The 17,885-nt window shown below is 33.2% G+C and overlaps 1 protein-coding gene across 6 annotated transcripts; it reads right to left on the reverse strand.

The window, feature by feature from the left end:
• Positions 1 to 655: 655 nt before the first annotated feature.
• On the reverse strand, positions 656 to 16,653 carry LOC110653481 (folylpolyglutamate synthase). Of its 6 annotated transcripts, none has more exons than XM_058147273.1 (17): positions 16,489 to 16,653; positions 15,437 to 15,622; positions 15,053 to 15,264; positions 14,612 to 14,677; positions 14,125 to 14,234; positions 11,305 to 11,365; positions 11,119 to 11,202; positions 9,124 to 9,180; positions 8,868 to 8,928; positions 8,576 to 8,622; positions 8,332 to 8,409; positions 7,501 to 7,659; positions 6,770 to 7,117; positions 6,526 to 6,604; positions 4,461 to 4,616; positions 3,665 to 3,861; positions 656 to 951 (listed from the first exon to the last, which is right to left on the reverse strand). In XM_058147273.1, the coding sequence occupies exons 1-17, from the start codon at positions 16,598 to 16,600 to the stop codon at positions 892 to 894; spliced, it is 2,073 nt and encodes a 690-aa protein (XP_058003256.1). In that variant the 5' UTR covers positions 16,601 to 16,653; the 3' UTR covers positions 656 to 891. The 6 variants fall into 6 exon arrangements, with proteins under 6 accessions (XP_058003256.1, XP_021664822.2, XP_021664821.2 ...); XM_021809130.2 differs by having other exon boundaries at positions 8,558 to 8,622; XM_021809129.2 differs by having other exon boundaries at positions 8,558 to 8,622; positions 15,437 to 15,625; positions 16,489 to 16,644.
• Between the last annotated feature and the right edge of the window lie 1,232 nt (positions 16,654 to 17,885).

Raw genomic sequence — 17,885 nt, forward strand, 5'->3', positions numbered from 1 at the left:
GGAAGAGCAGACCAGTCTCCTTCTACCACCTAAAGAGAGCAACCACATCAAGCATTATGTGCATGTAGATAAAAGTGGGAAAAGAAGCGAGTAAGGCTTTATTCTAGTTGGTCTTCTTGCCATTATAGCACAACTCCTTTGGATATTTTTTCTTCTAATGCCTGGCAAGAGGCAACTTCCACAGTTGCTCTTTAAATCACATGGATAAGACAGGGAAAAACGGTTCAAATCTTCCTAGAATTTTCATTCTCTGAGATCTTGAGAACTCATTCCTGCAAGACAACTTCTGTAACATTTTGCCATACTGAGGCAACACAAAGGTGTCATGGAAACACCGCCCCTTGTATGACTGCATCGCACAAAATATGAACCCAGAAACCATCAACCAGGCATAATCAGAAAAGCTTCTTACTGATGTCATAAAACTTATTGCAAGTTGATTCGTACTGATGTCATAAAACTTATTGCAAGCCGATTCGTCCCATTTCCAGTTAATAACATCAAAGAATAATTGCATTAGAAATACAATGTGTTAGCATTTTTGAATCCAAAGGTGATTGGAAAGCCAAAATGCACATTTCATGAATAAATTTTCAAACACAGGTTGCATGTGCAAGCATTTTTTAATCGGAAGCCAAATTGAACATTCCATGAATAAATTTTTAAACAAAGGTTGCTCCTTCAAATAATTAGAATACATGTAACTTGAACAAAAAAAGGATAGTAATAAATCACCATGATTGGCGCTTGAACAATGTCTATTATTTGTTTAGCCAACCATCAACTTACATGATATACCTTGGCTACTTTAAAAACAACGGCTAAAATCAGTGTGAAAGAACGCAAGGACAATCCTAAGTTTGGACAGCCTTTTAATCAAAATCATCTGATTCATCTCTTTAATAGCTTCAGTACATCTCCAACCAGATGTAATGATCCAGTGACAAGCACCTGTAAATCAATATATGATGCATGGTTACAACAATTCAGTAAAAGAAACAATTTTCCATACACATCAGAGGAAAAAAATGTTGAAAAGAAAATCAGCAAGAGAATTTTTATTTTTGTTCTCTTTTGGGTATTTAATTTTTAACTTTTTTTTAAATGTGTATTGCACGTTTTCTTTACTCGTTGTATGTACCTGTGATTTAATATTTTTATATATAATTTTTTATTAATAATTTTTGTATATAACACAATATTTTTATAATATATTGATAATTATCATGATAATACAATAATTTTTCATTTTTCATAACATGTATGTTGCATGTGCATCTCATCATTTTTATATTTAAGTCAATGAAAATGAAAGTATATCAATAAAAATAAGAAATTATAAATTTATAAGTGAATATGATAAGTAGCGAAATTTACTATGAAAATTTTATTATTATAATATAATTTTATGATTATAAGTGTTATATAAATATATAAATTTAACTATTTTTTATTTTGTTGATTCATATATTTTTATGTTAAATTTTTTCAATAATGAAGTGTTGAGTTTATTAAGACTTAGCTTTTAGTGTTTTATAATTTTTATAAAACATATATAATTAGCGTGATAAATCTAAACTTTTTCCAATACTATTTAAAAGTTTATATATATATATATATATATAGATATATAATAAGTAAAATAAATTCAATTTGGTATAGCTTCATATCTATTTTTTAATTCTAGTTATTTTCGATTCGATTTTTTTAGTTTTGTTTGATGGAATTAACAATGCACATCCATATTAATAAATATCAATATTATTAATTTTTATTTGATATATAATATTTTCCATAATTTCATATTTTCTTATGATATGGAGAAAAATTTTAAAAATAAGATTGACAAATATATTAATACAAATATATTATTTATAAAGAATAATTTAAAAACTAAAATTTTCTTTTTATATTAAAAATAAAAAATTGATGCTAATAGAATAAAAACACTGACGTTAGTATATTATTATTTTTAATTCGAAAGATTATAGTAAAAAATGTACAAAAAATTATTCAGTTTACAGTAAAATACTTGATCAAACTAACTTATAAAGACCAAAATGAAATTCCTCTACCACAACTTTTTATTTTTTTTATCATTATTTACTTATAAGCACAGTTGATAAGCTCTATAAAATCTTAAATAAACAAGTTATCTTAAAACCATGGCTTATAAAATCGTTTGAAGAGCTTATAAGTTAGGGCAAATACATTCTTAGAAATATACTAAGGTTAGAAAATATAAATTACATTTAATTTAGAAATATTTTAGAAATGAGGAATTTTTAATAATATAGAAATTGAAAAATAAAAATATAATAAAATAAATATTTTTTACCCAAATTAATTATTGATAACTAATGTATTTTAAGTACAGTACAATTAGCCTTTTTTGTCTTCTATTTTTCGATAAAATCTCCAAAATGACCATTACATATCCGTTCATTTTAAAAAAAAAAAAAAAAAAAAAAAAAAAACTCCTATCTTCTTTAATTTTTTACTCTATTTATACAAACCTAAAACAACTTTCAAGAATTTCTCAAAATCTCCATCGTATTTAGAAACAGTAAAACTTGAAAAACACCAGGAAGCATTTTCTATAATGCTAGAATAGATATATTGATAAATAATAGTTATTTAGCCACTAATTAGATTTTAAAAAAAAAAACCTAAGGAATTAAGAGCTTCAATTTTAATTTGATTGTTAAACCGTAAATTTAAATATAATTGTATTAAAATATTTTTATATAAATAATTATTAAATAGAGATAGAAATCTATTAGGATTTATTAAAAAGGGAATTCATATAAAATAAAATACTTTCCTATTTTTGTAAATAACATAAATCATGAAGGGTATTTTTGCCAAATCCAGTGCCCCCCTTCCCTTCCCTTCATACATTTATACATATTATAGATGATTTAACAGGTATGTAATGCATTATTAGAAGATGGAATTTAGGGAGTTATATTCGATGAAGAATTAGGAAATTTAGATTTTTATCATTCAAGAATTCTATTAGGTTTAATATTTTATTCAGAAAGTATTTTATTTTATTTAGGAAGTTCATTTTGGGTTTCATTTAATATTCCTAATTAGAGTTAAATTAGGATTCCTAAAATCCTCATATGGTTATGATTTCAAAGCTCTATAAATAGGGCTTCGTTTTCCCTATTTTATTTATAGACTTATTATGACATTGACTATTGATTTGAGCAATAAAAAAAAATAATTTGTTTCTCTAGAGAATTAGATTTTTTTGCCAGAGAATTTGTTTCTCTTGATCGTGGTTTTTTCTGGTTCTACTACATTGGTATGCTTATCCTACATCAGAATGTATAATTCACGACTCCATCCAAATCCATATTTTTTCCAAGAAAAGAACTATCTAAAGAATATTGAAGAATGCATCATGTTAGAGAATTTTTATAAATTTTAGTGATGAAAACCTGTTCTCCAATGTAATTCTCCAAACTCCCATATGCAAACTACGTCAATGAATAGACCGTTTTTTTTTTTTTCGAGGTACAGGGTAAGTTTTAGAAAGGAAAAATTAAACGTCATTCCACTTTCCTCCCAGCCCTAGATAAACAAAATTTGTAATGATTTTCGCCATGCACATTTTTTAACAGATGAACAAGTAATTCTAAGAGAGCAATCTTACCTGAACTCTTAGAGTAGGGTTTTCTCGAACACAATCCCTCAACCATTTTATTGTCAGTGGCAATGAAGAAATGACAGAACTGCAAGCCAAAATTCCATCTGCAGGACTGCAATGAGAAGCATCCTCATAAAGGAATTCATGTGGGGGTAAGGTCTCTGCACTGTCCAACTTGGAGCCTTTGTCAAGCACGTCTCCTTCTGCAATGTAACAAAGATTTTTCAATGTTGCCCATTATTTGATGATGTATTGGCACAAAAAGAATGCCTCATAACAACAATTTATCACTATATAATTCAAGTGAACAAAGTAAAAGAAAATGTAGAAATCACTTAACTCATCTCCAGTGCAAGTATGAATGTGCTATTCATCAGATGTTTGACAGGATATGAAACAAGTTTGTTTACACTGACATTTGATTGGCTAAATTCCATGTAGTAAGTTATAATTAGAGGGTATAAAGGAGCAATATTGTACTCCACATTAAACCTGAGAACTGCTAAATGATAACGGCTAAAATGCTGCCACATATAGTTCCCTCAGCCTTCAAATATCTCTTTTATTTACTGTTCTTTACTTCTGTTTATCTTCCCATAAAATACAGGGGGAGAGAAATAATGATAACAACCCATTTAGTATCATCTTCATGCTTAGCAAGGTTTGCCTATTATTTGATAATAAACAATAGATGTTATTAGTACTGACTGATGTTTATAGACAACAGGAAGGCCAGCAGGGACTCTAGCATGAACAAGGAATCAAGATATGCAAGCTTTTCAGGAAGCCAAAAATAGAGTACCTATGCCATGGATAATCTTCTCCCAAAGCCTCTGCAGGCTGAATTGCCAAGACAAATCCCTATTAGAGATACCTGAAGGAATGGCGGAGTTGCCAGAAGTAACCTTGTTGTATGTTGACATGCTCGGCACAAATATGGCCTTTGAGAAGTAGGTACCTGACAATGATTATATGGACTCTCATATTCATGCAGATATTCTGGGTAAATATAAGCAGGGGAAAAAAAAAGACATTGAATGCTGGATGTTATTCCTTGTAAAAGAAAATCTCTTCCTATAGGCAAGCTCATTAAATATGCTCATGCTAATCTACCTTGACATACAATAATAAGTTCTCAAAACTCCACTGACAAAATCAGTTGAAAATTGAGGTTGTCCAATATGAAGCACATTTATTACCAGAAACTAAAGTTACTGATATTTCCAGTAAAATTCATCATATCTCTTTCTATTTTCTTTTTATTCGTTTTATTCCTAAATAACTCCTACAGAATTAGATGGAGCTAGTAAGTAGAAGTGATGCAGAATTTGCTCTACATCAATAAGAGAGCATGGATTTTCATGAATGGCCATGCAATACAAATTATGGATTCACCATCCAGACAAATCAATGTAATTAAAGCTTGGAGGATGCAAGATAATTGCACATGAGAAAAAGGACTCGATTGAAGTAGCAACAACAATAACAAGTAGCACATAATTTAGAAATGGGAAAAAGAACAGAAATAAGCTATAAACAATAGGAATTGCAACGGAGCGGGTGGGGGGCGGGGATCGGTCCTCCCGTCCCCAACCACAGGAGTTTGGGGTCGGGATGAAGACTTCCCCACATGGGTGTGGGGCAGGGCGGGTTTTCCATGGGAAATTTTCTTTTTATTTTTTTCATTTTAATTTATTAGTATATAATATAAATATTTATTAAAAAATAAAATATAATTAGAAATGTAAGTTTTACACATTATTTTAATAATATATTTAGTTAAAATTATAATATTTAAATATTTAAATATATAAATATATAAAAATAAATTATTTTTTAATAAAAAATAATAATATATTAATGTGTGGGCGGGTTATGGGGTGTAGAGAAGGTCTTCCCATTTCCGACCTGCACAAATTGGGGTCGGGAAAAATAGATTGGGTTCAGGGCCTATCGGATCGGATTTGAGAACTTTTGTCATCCCTAATAAACAATATCCATAGCCAGCTCCTAAAACAGGTGTGGAGCCAGGACTTTCAAATAAGGAGTGAAAGGAATTGTTCTTATGTGACAGCACATGTTCACACATTAAAATATATACACCTCGAAGTGGTTAATTATGAAGGGAAAAAAAAAACTATGAAGTATGGGGCAGATTACAGTGTGAGCCCTATCATTTCAAACATAACAATTTGAACTCGCAATTCAAAAAAAAAAAACAACAATTTGAACTCTGGAGAATTTTGTGTCAAATTTCCATATGCAATGACTCGTCTAGGTGTATAGCCAAACCAAAAAAAAAATTGGACTAGATCTAAATGCGCTTAGTTTCACTACAAAATCTTGCAATTCACTAGGAAAAAAGAACTATCAAATAGAACTTTTGTATACAATATTGACAAGTGAATTACAGTTGCAATGATTCAATCTAAAATCTAAATTTTTTTTCCAAAAGTTTTTGGCAAATGAAGTTTAACGGAACTATACTGTTGTTTTTATTATTTTCTTTATTTTTATTCTCTATTTTTTTGGCTTACCTACAAAAGAGGGTGTTTTTTAACTTTTCACTTTCTAATTTTTCTGTTAAATTTTCATGCAATATAAGAACAAAAAGCGTGAATTGTGAGTATTTAATTTTCTCCAAGTGGAGTTTGAAAATTTTTTTTCAAAAAAGAAAATTAAGTTGGGCCCTTATGTATAACACAGCATTGCTCTACCAAAAAATAGCAAAATATCATTATAATATAACCTTTAAGGTAATGGTCCTTTCTTAACACACAGTTTAAACAGACATGGATAATTTCATGAAGAAAAGTAGAATAATATAACTAACTCTTGAATAAAAGAATCTCCAGAGCAGTAATTACCTGAGGAAGCACATGTACTCACAAGCCGTGGAAGTAAAATTTGGGGATCTCTGACCTCCATGCAATTGAATAAAAGAATCTACAAGGCTTAAACACTAATAAATTAGAAGGTAATAAATGGAGACAATTTAAACACTTGGTAAGTAAAACAACCACAAGGATGGGATCAATAGTACAAGTGATACAAAAAAAGACTATGAACTCCAAGCCTGAAACCTAAATCTCACTGACTATAAAATTTCACCTTCTTTGATATTTTGTTAGACTCTGCAGTGCTGCCCCTTTCACTTTGGATGTAACCATTGGCCCAAACTTCCTTTGTAATTTCAACATCATGAAAAGATGATAACAATTTTGGTAATTGCTTGCTTTCTTGAACAGCACTAGAGAACCATTTGGCACAAACCTCAATACTTTCTGGACTGTGAGCTCCATCCAAGTAGAAAATCAGATCTCCAGAAGAATTTTCTGCTAGTTCTAAGGAACTGTGGCAATTTGAAGAAGAATCATAAACAACTTGAGCCCTCCCAGAAAGACGTGCTGTTGCAAGACCCCTAAGAAATGCCTTTGGCATATTAGCTTCCTCATTATCCTGCCATTACATTCAGCAAAGGTGACTGGTGAATATATATGGTAAACCAGCAAGCATAACTAAGATACTGCCACCAACAAACATGGGAAAAAAAAAAAGCAGCAGCAATAAATAGATCTGGGATCACATTGCACGACTAAGATCTATTAGGCACAGCAAGAGAAAATAAGTCGTCAAGCACTTGCCACTCAGATGATATTAACACATTTGCTTGTGTTCATGAAAATACACAGATGCAGAAAAATACACAATTAAGTTTGCACATAAGTGGACGTGCAAGCATATCTGCATATATACATCTATTGACATGATGACACCTAACTAGGAAATAGATTCACATATTACTTTATTTGATGAATGACAAATATCTGAGTAAAACTAACATTTTGGAATATCTTTTCCCAGTTTCTTGTTCTTTGAAGCCAACATTTACATAGGGAAACAGCGAGACCAGCATTAGTGTATTGATGATCACCAGACAAGCTAAGCTTCAATCCCTCCAACTTTCTTTCATCAAGAGGTTCCACCACTTTCAGGGGCACCTGCAATCAATAAGAATAGACCAATCAACAATAGTCAATGGCAATACTGTCAGTGAGTACTCAACCGAGCATGCCAACTTTTGAAGTTTCATTAACTAATTTCTAAAACATGATAGTGGAAGAATGAAGATCACATGTATAAGATAGTGAAAGACTTTCATATCAGCATAGATCTTATTTCAACATATTCTGAATTAAGCTAGAACGATATGGATGTAAAAGAGTTGATGAGAGGGCATTTTATGGGATTAGTCTTGGAAAGGATAAATCATGATTAATCAACAATGAATCAATTAAATCAGAATATTTTGTTAAGTATCCCATATTGGTTAGGCATGTGCGTAATGTGCCTATTATAAAGACTTGGGCAATCCTCCCCCTTTGAACTAGCTTTTTGGGGTGAGTTAGGCCCAATCCATTTTCTTATCATGGTATCAGAGCCTCACATAAATGTTTCAAGCTCTAGGTATTAGCCCTGAATGTGAGGGAGGGAGGTGTGTTAAGTATCCTACATTGGTTAGGTATGTGGGTAATATACCTCTTATAAAGACTTGGACAATCCTCCCCCTTCTAGCTAGCTTTTGGGGGTGAGTGATGCACAGCCCATTTTCTTATCATATTTTACAGCAGAAAATCACAAATTAAGACTAAATATATAACACCAGAGATTACCGCTAATTCATTGGCCTTCTCATGAAGAACATCCATTGCTTCAGAAAGTTGGTGTACCGTAAATGCAGGAATTTGGGGCTTCAGGAGCAGGCAAGACACAATGATCAACCCAATTCAGAAAATACTTGAAAATGAATACTGCAATTTAGAATAATCAAAACAGAAATATTGCTATAAATAACCTTTATTAATGAAAAACACATTCTTGCTAGTTTTAGCTTCTCACATGAGTTCTATAGTATACCTTGAAAATTCCAGCTTTGTGTGAAGCAATCTGTCCAAGTGTATCCCCTGCAAAAAAGTACAGCAACTAAGTTGTCTTAAGAAATGATTAACCCCTTCCTGTACTTAGCATTGAACTTATAATGCAGAAACTTTGATAAAGTAAAGAAATATGCATTAAGTTTCTGTGTAATTGGCATCAAGCCCCAGTCCAGCAAATAAAACCAAAAACAATCCACTTAACATAAATTTGCATCTACAAATAAAAGAAGAAAAAGCTAATGAGAATTGAGAAGGATAAGAAAATGACATACCAAGAACCTCTGTGTGATCCATCCCCAAAGGTGTAATGCCACAGACAACAGGCTCTTTAATCTGAAATGATTTATAAACAAAACTAGATCATTAACCATTGACCATATTCTAAATTAATTTTACAATCTTCATAAAGATTAGCTATAAAAATTTTCTCCGCTATCACATATTTCTTGGAACTGTAAATGCAAAGAGCCAATAATTGGTAAAAGCTCCACAATATTCAATATACTTGAATCCAGGAAGAAAGCATACCACATTCGTTGAATCATTTGTTCCTCCAAGACCAACTTCAATTATGGCAACATCTACCTGTAAAAAAGAAAGGAAAAACAGAATGAAAAACTCAAAAGGACCACATACTGCTTAGTCAGAGTAACAGAGATATGAACTTGATTAAGGATTAAAAAAACTTTACTTGAACATTTACATAAATGATAGCAATGAGGGATATTGCCAGCGACAATAATTGCTGCAGTTAGGTATGGCTCTGATACATAATTTACAATTGCAAAATATATGATTACAGCTAATTAAGATTAATGGACAGCTTCCGGATTCAAAACATATTTGCGCCCCCACACAACCCCCCCCCCCCCCCCAAAAAAAAAAAAAAAACAAAAGGACAAGTACAATGGCAATCACTCATAATTAATCTTAAGACATTCAAATATTAGCAACAAACAAAAAAAAAACCATAAAAGACATCTATACTTGATATGGAGTTCTGCACCAGTTGATGATAAACAAAACACACGCATACACATATGCATGCAAAAGCACATAGAGAAAAAGGGCGAGAGGGCAGGAACACAATGACAGATAACGAAACACCGCAGGATATGATGAAATGTGGGCATAATTATTAAAGGCGCACTTGAGGCTCCAGACTCACTAGGCTCCAGTCCTAGCGCCTCTACAGGAGAAAGGCGGGCAACATTCACCAAGTCCTCGCCTTATGCGCTTAGGCATGCGCCTTGTTACAGGTGCAAGGCTAGAAAGGTGCGCCTTTTTTATTTCTACATTCGGCGAGTACTTACATTGACAAAAAGCACTACCACCCAACTCGAAATTTGTTGATCTAGAAGTTTTCAAAATTAGTATCGTTGGTGATAACTAGTCACCAAAATCTCATCAAACTAACATACTCAGGATTACAAACCTTTCATATTTTCATTATAAACACTACCACTAATTATCTTTTTCAAAAAAAAAAAAGTTAATACTTCTTTAGTTTTTAAAGGTGAGGAAAATGATGAAAATATTGATTTTGAAGATGAATATTAAGAGGATGAAGCTGTAGAAAACGATGAAGAAGATATAGTTACTTTATAATTTCTTAACTTTAGTTATGAAAGATTAAAAGACTATTAAAGTTTTAATAATTTAGTACTTGAATGCTTATTGGTTATTATTATTTTTAGTTTTATCTTATTTGAAGTTTGATGGAATATTCATATTTATTTTACTTTTTTTTTTTTTTTGCTCCTCATCTCGCTCAGGCATGCGCCTTTGCCTTGCGCCTTGCGCCTAGGCTCCAGGACCCCTTGGCGCCTTGAGCCTTTAATAACTATGAATGTGGGAGATGGATGATGTTGACAAATGGAAAACCAATGTTGGAGGGGGAAAACACTCTTTGAAGGGTACAGATCTAGGGTTTCTAATTTCTGACATAAAAAGTATAATATTGTAGCTAAAAGTGAGAATTTTATAAGGCAATGGCAATTACTTTGGAGTTCATTAAGCCGGTATCAATCCATAGTTACATAATCTTCCATCTGCTCCATCGCCATGTAAAACATGATGGAGGGGAAAAACACTTATTGAAGGGCACAAGTCAATTGCTAGGCAGGTCTAAGAGTTTGTAGTTTCTGACATAAAGAATATACTATAATAGCTAAAGTAAGAATTTTATAAGGCAATGGCAATTACTTCAGTGTTCATTAAGCTGAAGTCAATCCAGAGTCACACAAACTTCCATCTGCTCCATTGCCGTTTTTCAACAGAAAAAAACTCCTGGATAGCCTTATCCTACAAATGAGCTATACTAGATAAAGTTCTTGGCATTAATCAAGATACACGGAGATCCTATCATTGTTGAAGTTTTGTTCTTTTAGTCAGGATTACAAGCACATGCAAAGAAAAAGTTAAGAGACAGGACTAGTCATTGCTACTGCCTGATTGTTTCAACTAAAAATGAGGAAACTTATTACTAACTTCATTTTGTAAGTTCAAAAGTGTGCAACCAACCTGTTCACAGACAAATATTTTGAATGCCAAGACTGTGAGGAATTGAAATAGTGGGGGCATTGGCAGGTCCTCGGTTACTTGTTCCTGAAAATCAAAATTTCCAGAATTAAGTTGCAGCCACTACCATTTACAGACTGCATAAATGTCTGATAATTATTGAGAATAATGAAAGGCACAAAATGGAACCTTCAATCGATTCCAACAATCCCAAAAATACAATAAAAATTTATCTTCAGATATGTCCAATCTGCAAAAGTAATTCATAGTCAGACATGAATCAATATCGATGAACAAGATTCAAATTAACCAAGAAAATTAGTTTAGACATTGAACAACTATCCCAACCCCACAGCTAGCTTGCATCTGATTCATGTGAATGAACTTCCATACAACTCAAAGCACTATAATTGCAGCCCCACATAGGAAGAACACCTATCAGTGAAATTTATGAGATTGAATACCTAAACAAATTGATTTAGCAGCCCAAATCCATCAACCTATTTCATGTGGTTATCAAGGTGCTGATCATCCTATTATAATTCCATAAAAGCCAAAATTGCTCACTTACTCATTTCATAGCAGAAAGAGTCAAATGAAACAATTTGAAGTGGAAATTTACTCCATGATTCCAAAAATAAGAAGCTTTAAGTGCCTCTAATAAAACTTGAAAAAGTTTAAGGACCATTTGATGGCCCAATTACCATCAAATAACCAGTCATTAGCATGGCAATTAAAGATCATAAATTTTTCTTCCATGTCACTTGTGGAATGAGGAAGTACAAAAGGCAGTGAAGGAAAAAGAGAATGGTATAAGAAATTACCTAAATGTGATAATAATGAGGCATATGAACAGTACAAGATAGCAAAGAAATAAGCAAAAAAGGCAGTTAGTCAAGCAAGAGCACAGGCCTTTGAAAAATTATATGAAAAATTTGGAAATAAAGAAGGGAAGAAAGATATTTATAGATTAGCAAGGAGGAGAGAAAGGAAATATCAAGATCTCAATCAAGTTAGGTGCATTAAGGATAAAGAAGGAAAAGTGTTGGTGAAAGATGAGAACATTAAAGAAAGATAGAGAAATTATTTTAATGATCTCTTTAATAATAGTCAAAATGGTAATAGCGTGAATATAGACTATAGAACGATAGAAAAGAATGTGAATTATACTAGAAGGATTAGATCTTTAGAAGTAAAGGAAGCATTTAAGAGAATGAAAGTGGGTAAAGCCTGTGGACTCGATGAAATACCAATTGAAGTGTGAAAGTGTTTAGGAGATATAGGAGTGGCATGGTTAACTAAATTATTTAATAAGATTCTAAACTCAAAGAAAATGCCCGATGAATGGAGGAGGAGTATTTTAGTACCTATTTTTAAAAATAAGGGAGACATACAGAGTTGCTCGAACTATAGGGGAATTAAACTCATGAGACATACTATAAAGTTGTGGGAGAGAGTTGTGGAGCATCGACTACGTTGTGATACTTCTATCTCTCTCAATCAATTTGGCTTCATGCCCGGTCGTTCAACTATGGAAGCTATCTTTCTCATTGGAAGCTTGATGGAGAAATATAGAGATGTGAAGAAAGATCTATACATGGTTTTTATTGATTTGGAGAAGGCTTATGATAGTGTTCCAAGAAATGTCCTATGGAGTGTGTTAGAAAAAAAGAGGGTATCTATTAGGTACATACAAGTGTTGAAAGATATGTATGAAGGAGCAAGTACTATTGTGCGCACAGTGAGAGGGGACACAAGAGATTTTCCGATCACAATTGGATTACACCAAGGATCAGTTATAAGCCCTTACCTTTTTACATTAGTTTTAGATGAATTGACGAAACATATACAAGAGAGTATTCCTTGGTGCATGATGTTTGCGGATGATATTGTTCTGATAGATGAGAAGCAAGAAGGAGTTAATAGAAAGCTAGGCTTTGGAGAAGTACTCTAGAGTCAAAGGGCTTTAAGTTAAGTAGAACGAAAACAGAATACATACATTGCAAGTTCAGTAAAGGCCAAACTGGCGATAGGGAAGGAGTTAGTTTAAATGGAGTGGTACTGTCCCAAAGTAATCACTTTAAATATCTCGGCTTAGTCCTTCAAGGATGGGGGATGTGAGGAGGATGTTAGTCATAGGATTAAAGCCGGATGGTTGAAGTGGAGACGTGCCACGGGAGTTTTATATGATCGCAAGATTCCCAATAAGTTGAAAGAAAAATTTTACCGTACAACCATACGACCGGCTATGTTATATGGTAGTGAGTGTTGGGCATTGAAAGAGTCATATGCGTCTAAGATAAGAGTTGCAGAGATGAGAATGTTAAGGTATATGAGTGGCCATACTAGACTAGATAAAGTCCGTAATGAGAGTATTAGAGAAAAGGTAAGAGTGGTACCAATTGAGGATAAGTTGAGAGAAGGGAGATTGAGGTGGTTTGGTCATGTGAAGCGTAGACATACAGAGGCTCCAGTTAGACAAGTAGAGCACATTAGGTTAGGGGATAGAAAGAAAAAAAGGGGTAGACCTAAATTGACTTGGAGGAGAGTAGTACAATATGACCTAGAAGTATTACAAATTTTTGAGGATTTAACCCAAAATCATTTAGAGTGGATAAAACGAATCTATATAGCCGACCCCAAATTTTTAGGATAAAGGCTTAGTTGAGTTGAGTTGAGTTGTGTTTGATATTGGTCTCAAACAGAGATTAATGGCAAAAAAAAATCTATATAGCTGACCCCAATTAGTTTGGGATTAAGACTTATTAGTTGATGTTGTCACTAGACTTCTAAAACTCCACACTTCAAAAACTCCACAATTTAGGAACAAATCATTAGAGAACTATTTTGTTGTTATTGTACAACTCATGATCATGGTTTTTGTTCTAAGCATGGACTAACAAATTTGAGTTTTCTCTTTTTTTTTTTTTTTCCTTGTTTTGCCCTCTGAAGGGCCAGTGGGATTATGAATTCAAACATTGATTCATGGTTATGAATTCAAACACTAACCCATCTATACGGAATCTTTCTCTCACATCAATTAGGTGAGGGGAAGTAAACAGTCCTGTTCGAAAGCCACATTCTCGTAAAATAGCTTCACAGAATGAGCACGTTGAACCCTGAAACAAAACAATCAAAGGAAGACTAAACCATGTTAAAGAACAAGTGATATCCAATATCATTACCTTTCTAAATTTTAATACACTTATAACATATAAGCCTCAGATCAAAATCTGATAGCATAAATGTGGTTAGAAGCTGTGATTCTTTTCTTTTTATTCTTGTGCTTGTAGATTGAAGTGAAACTGCACCAATTTCCATCAGCATGCTTATGTGATATCAAACAATATTTTAGAAATGTAATTGTTTGGGACACACTAAAACAAAAAAGATTTGATCAGAATATTAAAGGTGCACATGTCATGGCAGCAGGGTGTAAATAATAGTCTACAATCTGGTCAATTTACTAAGAACACATTTTAAACTGGGACTGTACCTTCCCTTTTGTTCCAGCAACATGGATAATCTTGAGCTCAGCTATATGCTCTTCCAAGTCTAGTATCTGTAGAGAAACATACATGCTGCCTTTCAATCTTCAGGCAATTACATTTAGGACAACAGAAGGAACTAAGTTAAACGATTTGCCTATCTGCTGGGTATTACCAATAAGACACTTCAAGGGGCACTTTCCCCTTGATATAACCAGGAAATAGGTTCATAGTAGAGGTGCAAAACAAATGGAGCACTTGAATACCATGTACGATGTCAGTAAATAAAACTAATGAAGCATAATTATTCAACCAACAGAGAATGGAAACAGGTAATCATAATATTGTAAAAAGCGAAGAAGCATCGATTGAGTTGTGGAGAACAAAAAATTGTTGCTCCCTTGTTTATATACCCGTTGCAAAGAACTAGAAGAATGATAAAGTAGTACCTTAAGATACATCTGCATCCTGTCCAATTTTCCATATTTGGGAATGATAGATGAGGGGGTTCCACGTTTTTGACGGGTAATGAGAGAGGAAAGTGCTTCCATGGCAGTTTCATAACAATTTGAAAGAGGTAGTTCCTGCGAATAATCTTTGACAGCCACATTGTTTTCTGTTTTTCCCATGACTGGAGATGACATCTTTTGATACTTAAAACCTGAAATGTGAAACCAACAAAGAAATTTAAAAAACTCATAGCAAACCTTTCATGCCCTGAATCAATATCAGGGCCACCTCATGTGATCTTATTTTGTTTTAAAGTTCCTTCAGTTATAACATTTATTATTCAAGTAGCCAACTTTAAATATATAATGTAACTTTCATTTTACCTCTTGCCTGGAAATGGAGTTTCCTATGCTCAACCAGATCATGTGTGCCTACAAAAGCCGGCTGAAAAGAATACTTCCATGGTGCTCTGGTAGAAAACCGATATTCCCTCTCGTGGAAGTGTGAAGCTCTGACTATCTCAGACTTCAGATAATTATTTGTACAAAAAAACATAGGAAACATCAACCCTGCTACAAAAACAGGAGTCAGTTGGAAGTACAATGATCTTTAAGCACTGTGATCTCTCCACAACTTTACATCTTTATTTAAACATAATATCTGAATGTAGCAAAAACAGACTCAACCAATGGTAGGTCTAAGACTCCTTCCAGAGATTTCCTAGAAGGTAGCTGCAACTTAGTAGCATAAAAATGCCCAACTCAATGAGTGGGGAAAAAAAAATCCTCTGATCTGTCACAATCAAGTCACACATTCCATGCCCAGTTCCTTCATAGACTATCCTCAGATCAGCTAATACAACTTATAGAACAAAATAAGCACTAAGTGCATATTTGGCATTGGCAGGATGCAATTGGATGTAATGGAACGTGATCGGATAAAAATTTAATAAAACAGTGAATTAACAAATCAATTCATTACATGAAAATGAATACATTCAATTATGTTATACCAAACATCTACCAAAACTATAAAAAAAAAAAAAATCGTAATTCCATTTCACTTTTTGAATGCCTAATCACAAACTCCACCAAAATCAGATATAGGGAAAACAAAACAGTTCCTTGCTAATAAAATAAAGGGTCCAAATCCCAACGAAAGAAAATTGAATTCCCACCACTCTCCCTTTAGTTTGCAAGAGAAAAATTAAACAAATAACTATATTAGGTTCAGAAGAGTGAAGGTCATTGCTTTATACTACGAGACAAGAAGATAACAAATACCCAGAACTCATTGCTTTCCTTTTTCTCAAATTTTCTTGGCAGACAACAAATAAAAACCAGTAATAACAATTCAAAAGCAACCAATGAAAGAACCAAAGAAATCACATGCGCTGTGCATAAATGCATAGAAAGAGAGAGGAAGTGAGACTTACAAGGGTAGCCATAGTCTTGAATAGTTAGGAGTTGGGTTTGCAGCAGTTGTTGTTCCTTTGGTCTTACGCAGACCTGTCTCCAACTTTTGCGGCTGCGACAATTGACTTTCATATTCTACACACTACCTAAAAATTTGTAGCCTGTTCTCTACAAGTGCTTTAAAAAATTATTAGGAGTGGGCTACACGTAAAATCGATTAAGGGTTTAGCGGACCCCGCCGCTTAATTCTCTTTTAGTTATTTTTTTCATCTGTTTGGGATTAATGTCCGAGTTATTATTCAAAATATTATTTTAAATATTAATAAAAATTAGTTGTCAATTAAATTTAGTATATTTAATAGTAATTTTAAAATTAAATAAGGATTTATCTGATATTATTATCTAAAAAAAAAAAACAAGGCTGATGTGTTTGGTAACACATGTGTGGTGTAGTCTCCCTACTAATCCTTGAGACTATATGTCATTCATAAGTTCTTCAAAAGTTGCGAACTCACGGTAAGTTGGCTCTAATGCTAAGGTTGGTCGGGAGCCCCTTATCCTGACAAATGAACGAAACTCATGCAATGCCATAAATAAGGCTATTACCGAGGCCATAAACAAGGTAGCACCCTTTCGCTTCGTTAGTATTATCAGAATAAGGGGATCACAGTAATGGATCATGATTTGGGCATTTTCTGATACATATGATTTTCTAATGAAGTAAGTGCAGAGCATACTCATGTTAGGAAGAACTCAAGAATGCCATAAGCTCTTAGACTTTCGAGAGAGAAAATATTTTCAGAAAACCATAGATAGAGAAATACATTGAAAAGTTTATTGATTTTTTGATGATCATTCCATATTACAGACCCTCTCTTATATAGGAGAAGAGGGTAGGAAAAGTCAAACATAAATAGTAGACAATAAGGCCCTGTGGCCCTTTCACATGACTTAAAGCAAACTGATATTATTGTAATAGACACCTGTAACTTATAATACAGATGCTGACTAAAGCTTATATACTAAAGTAAATGCACTGGAGATGATCACATGAAAGTATCCAAAGAGCATTCAAAGCTGAGGCAGTCACATAGAGTTCTAACTAGTGCTCAAGTTATAGTTTATAGTCTAAGTCATTAGACCCAATACCTCCATATAGATGCTTGTACCAAGGGCCTTGGTCCTTCTCAGGATTTGGAGGGACAACATTTTGGATGGCTTCCTGTTGTTCCACATCCATAGCATCTTGGAAATCCTGCCAGAGTGGATGGGTATAGTCAGGACCAGAGGATTTAAGGCCAAGTGTCAAAGTAGAATCTGGCTCAGAGAGTAGCCATACTTCAATAGTCTTGGTCTGTTCATCATCTTGTGGCTTGGGTTCAAGAGAGGTACAGTTGATCATTTTCCCTTTAGGCTG

Source organism: Hevea brasiliensis, chromosome 5 (assembly GCF_030052815.1).
Source record: "Hevea brasiliensis isolate MT/VB/25A 57/8 chromosome 5, ASM3005281v1, whole genome shotgun sequence".
In the NCBI taxonomy this organism is placed as follows: domain Eukaryota; kingdom Viridiplantae; phylum Streptophyta; class Magnoliopsida; order Malpighiales; family Euphorbiaceae; genus Hevea; species Hevea brasiliensis.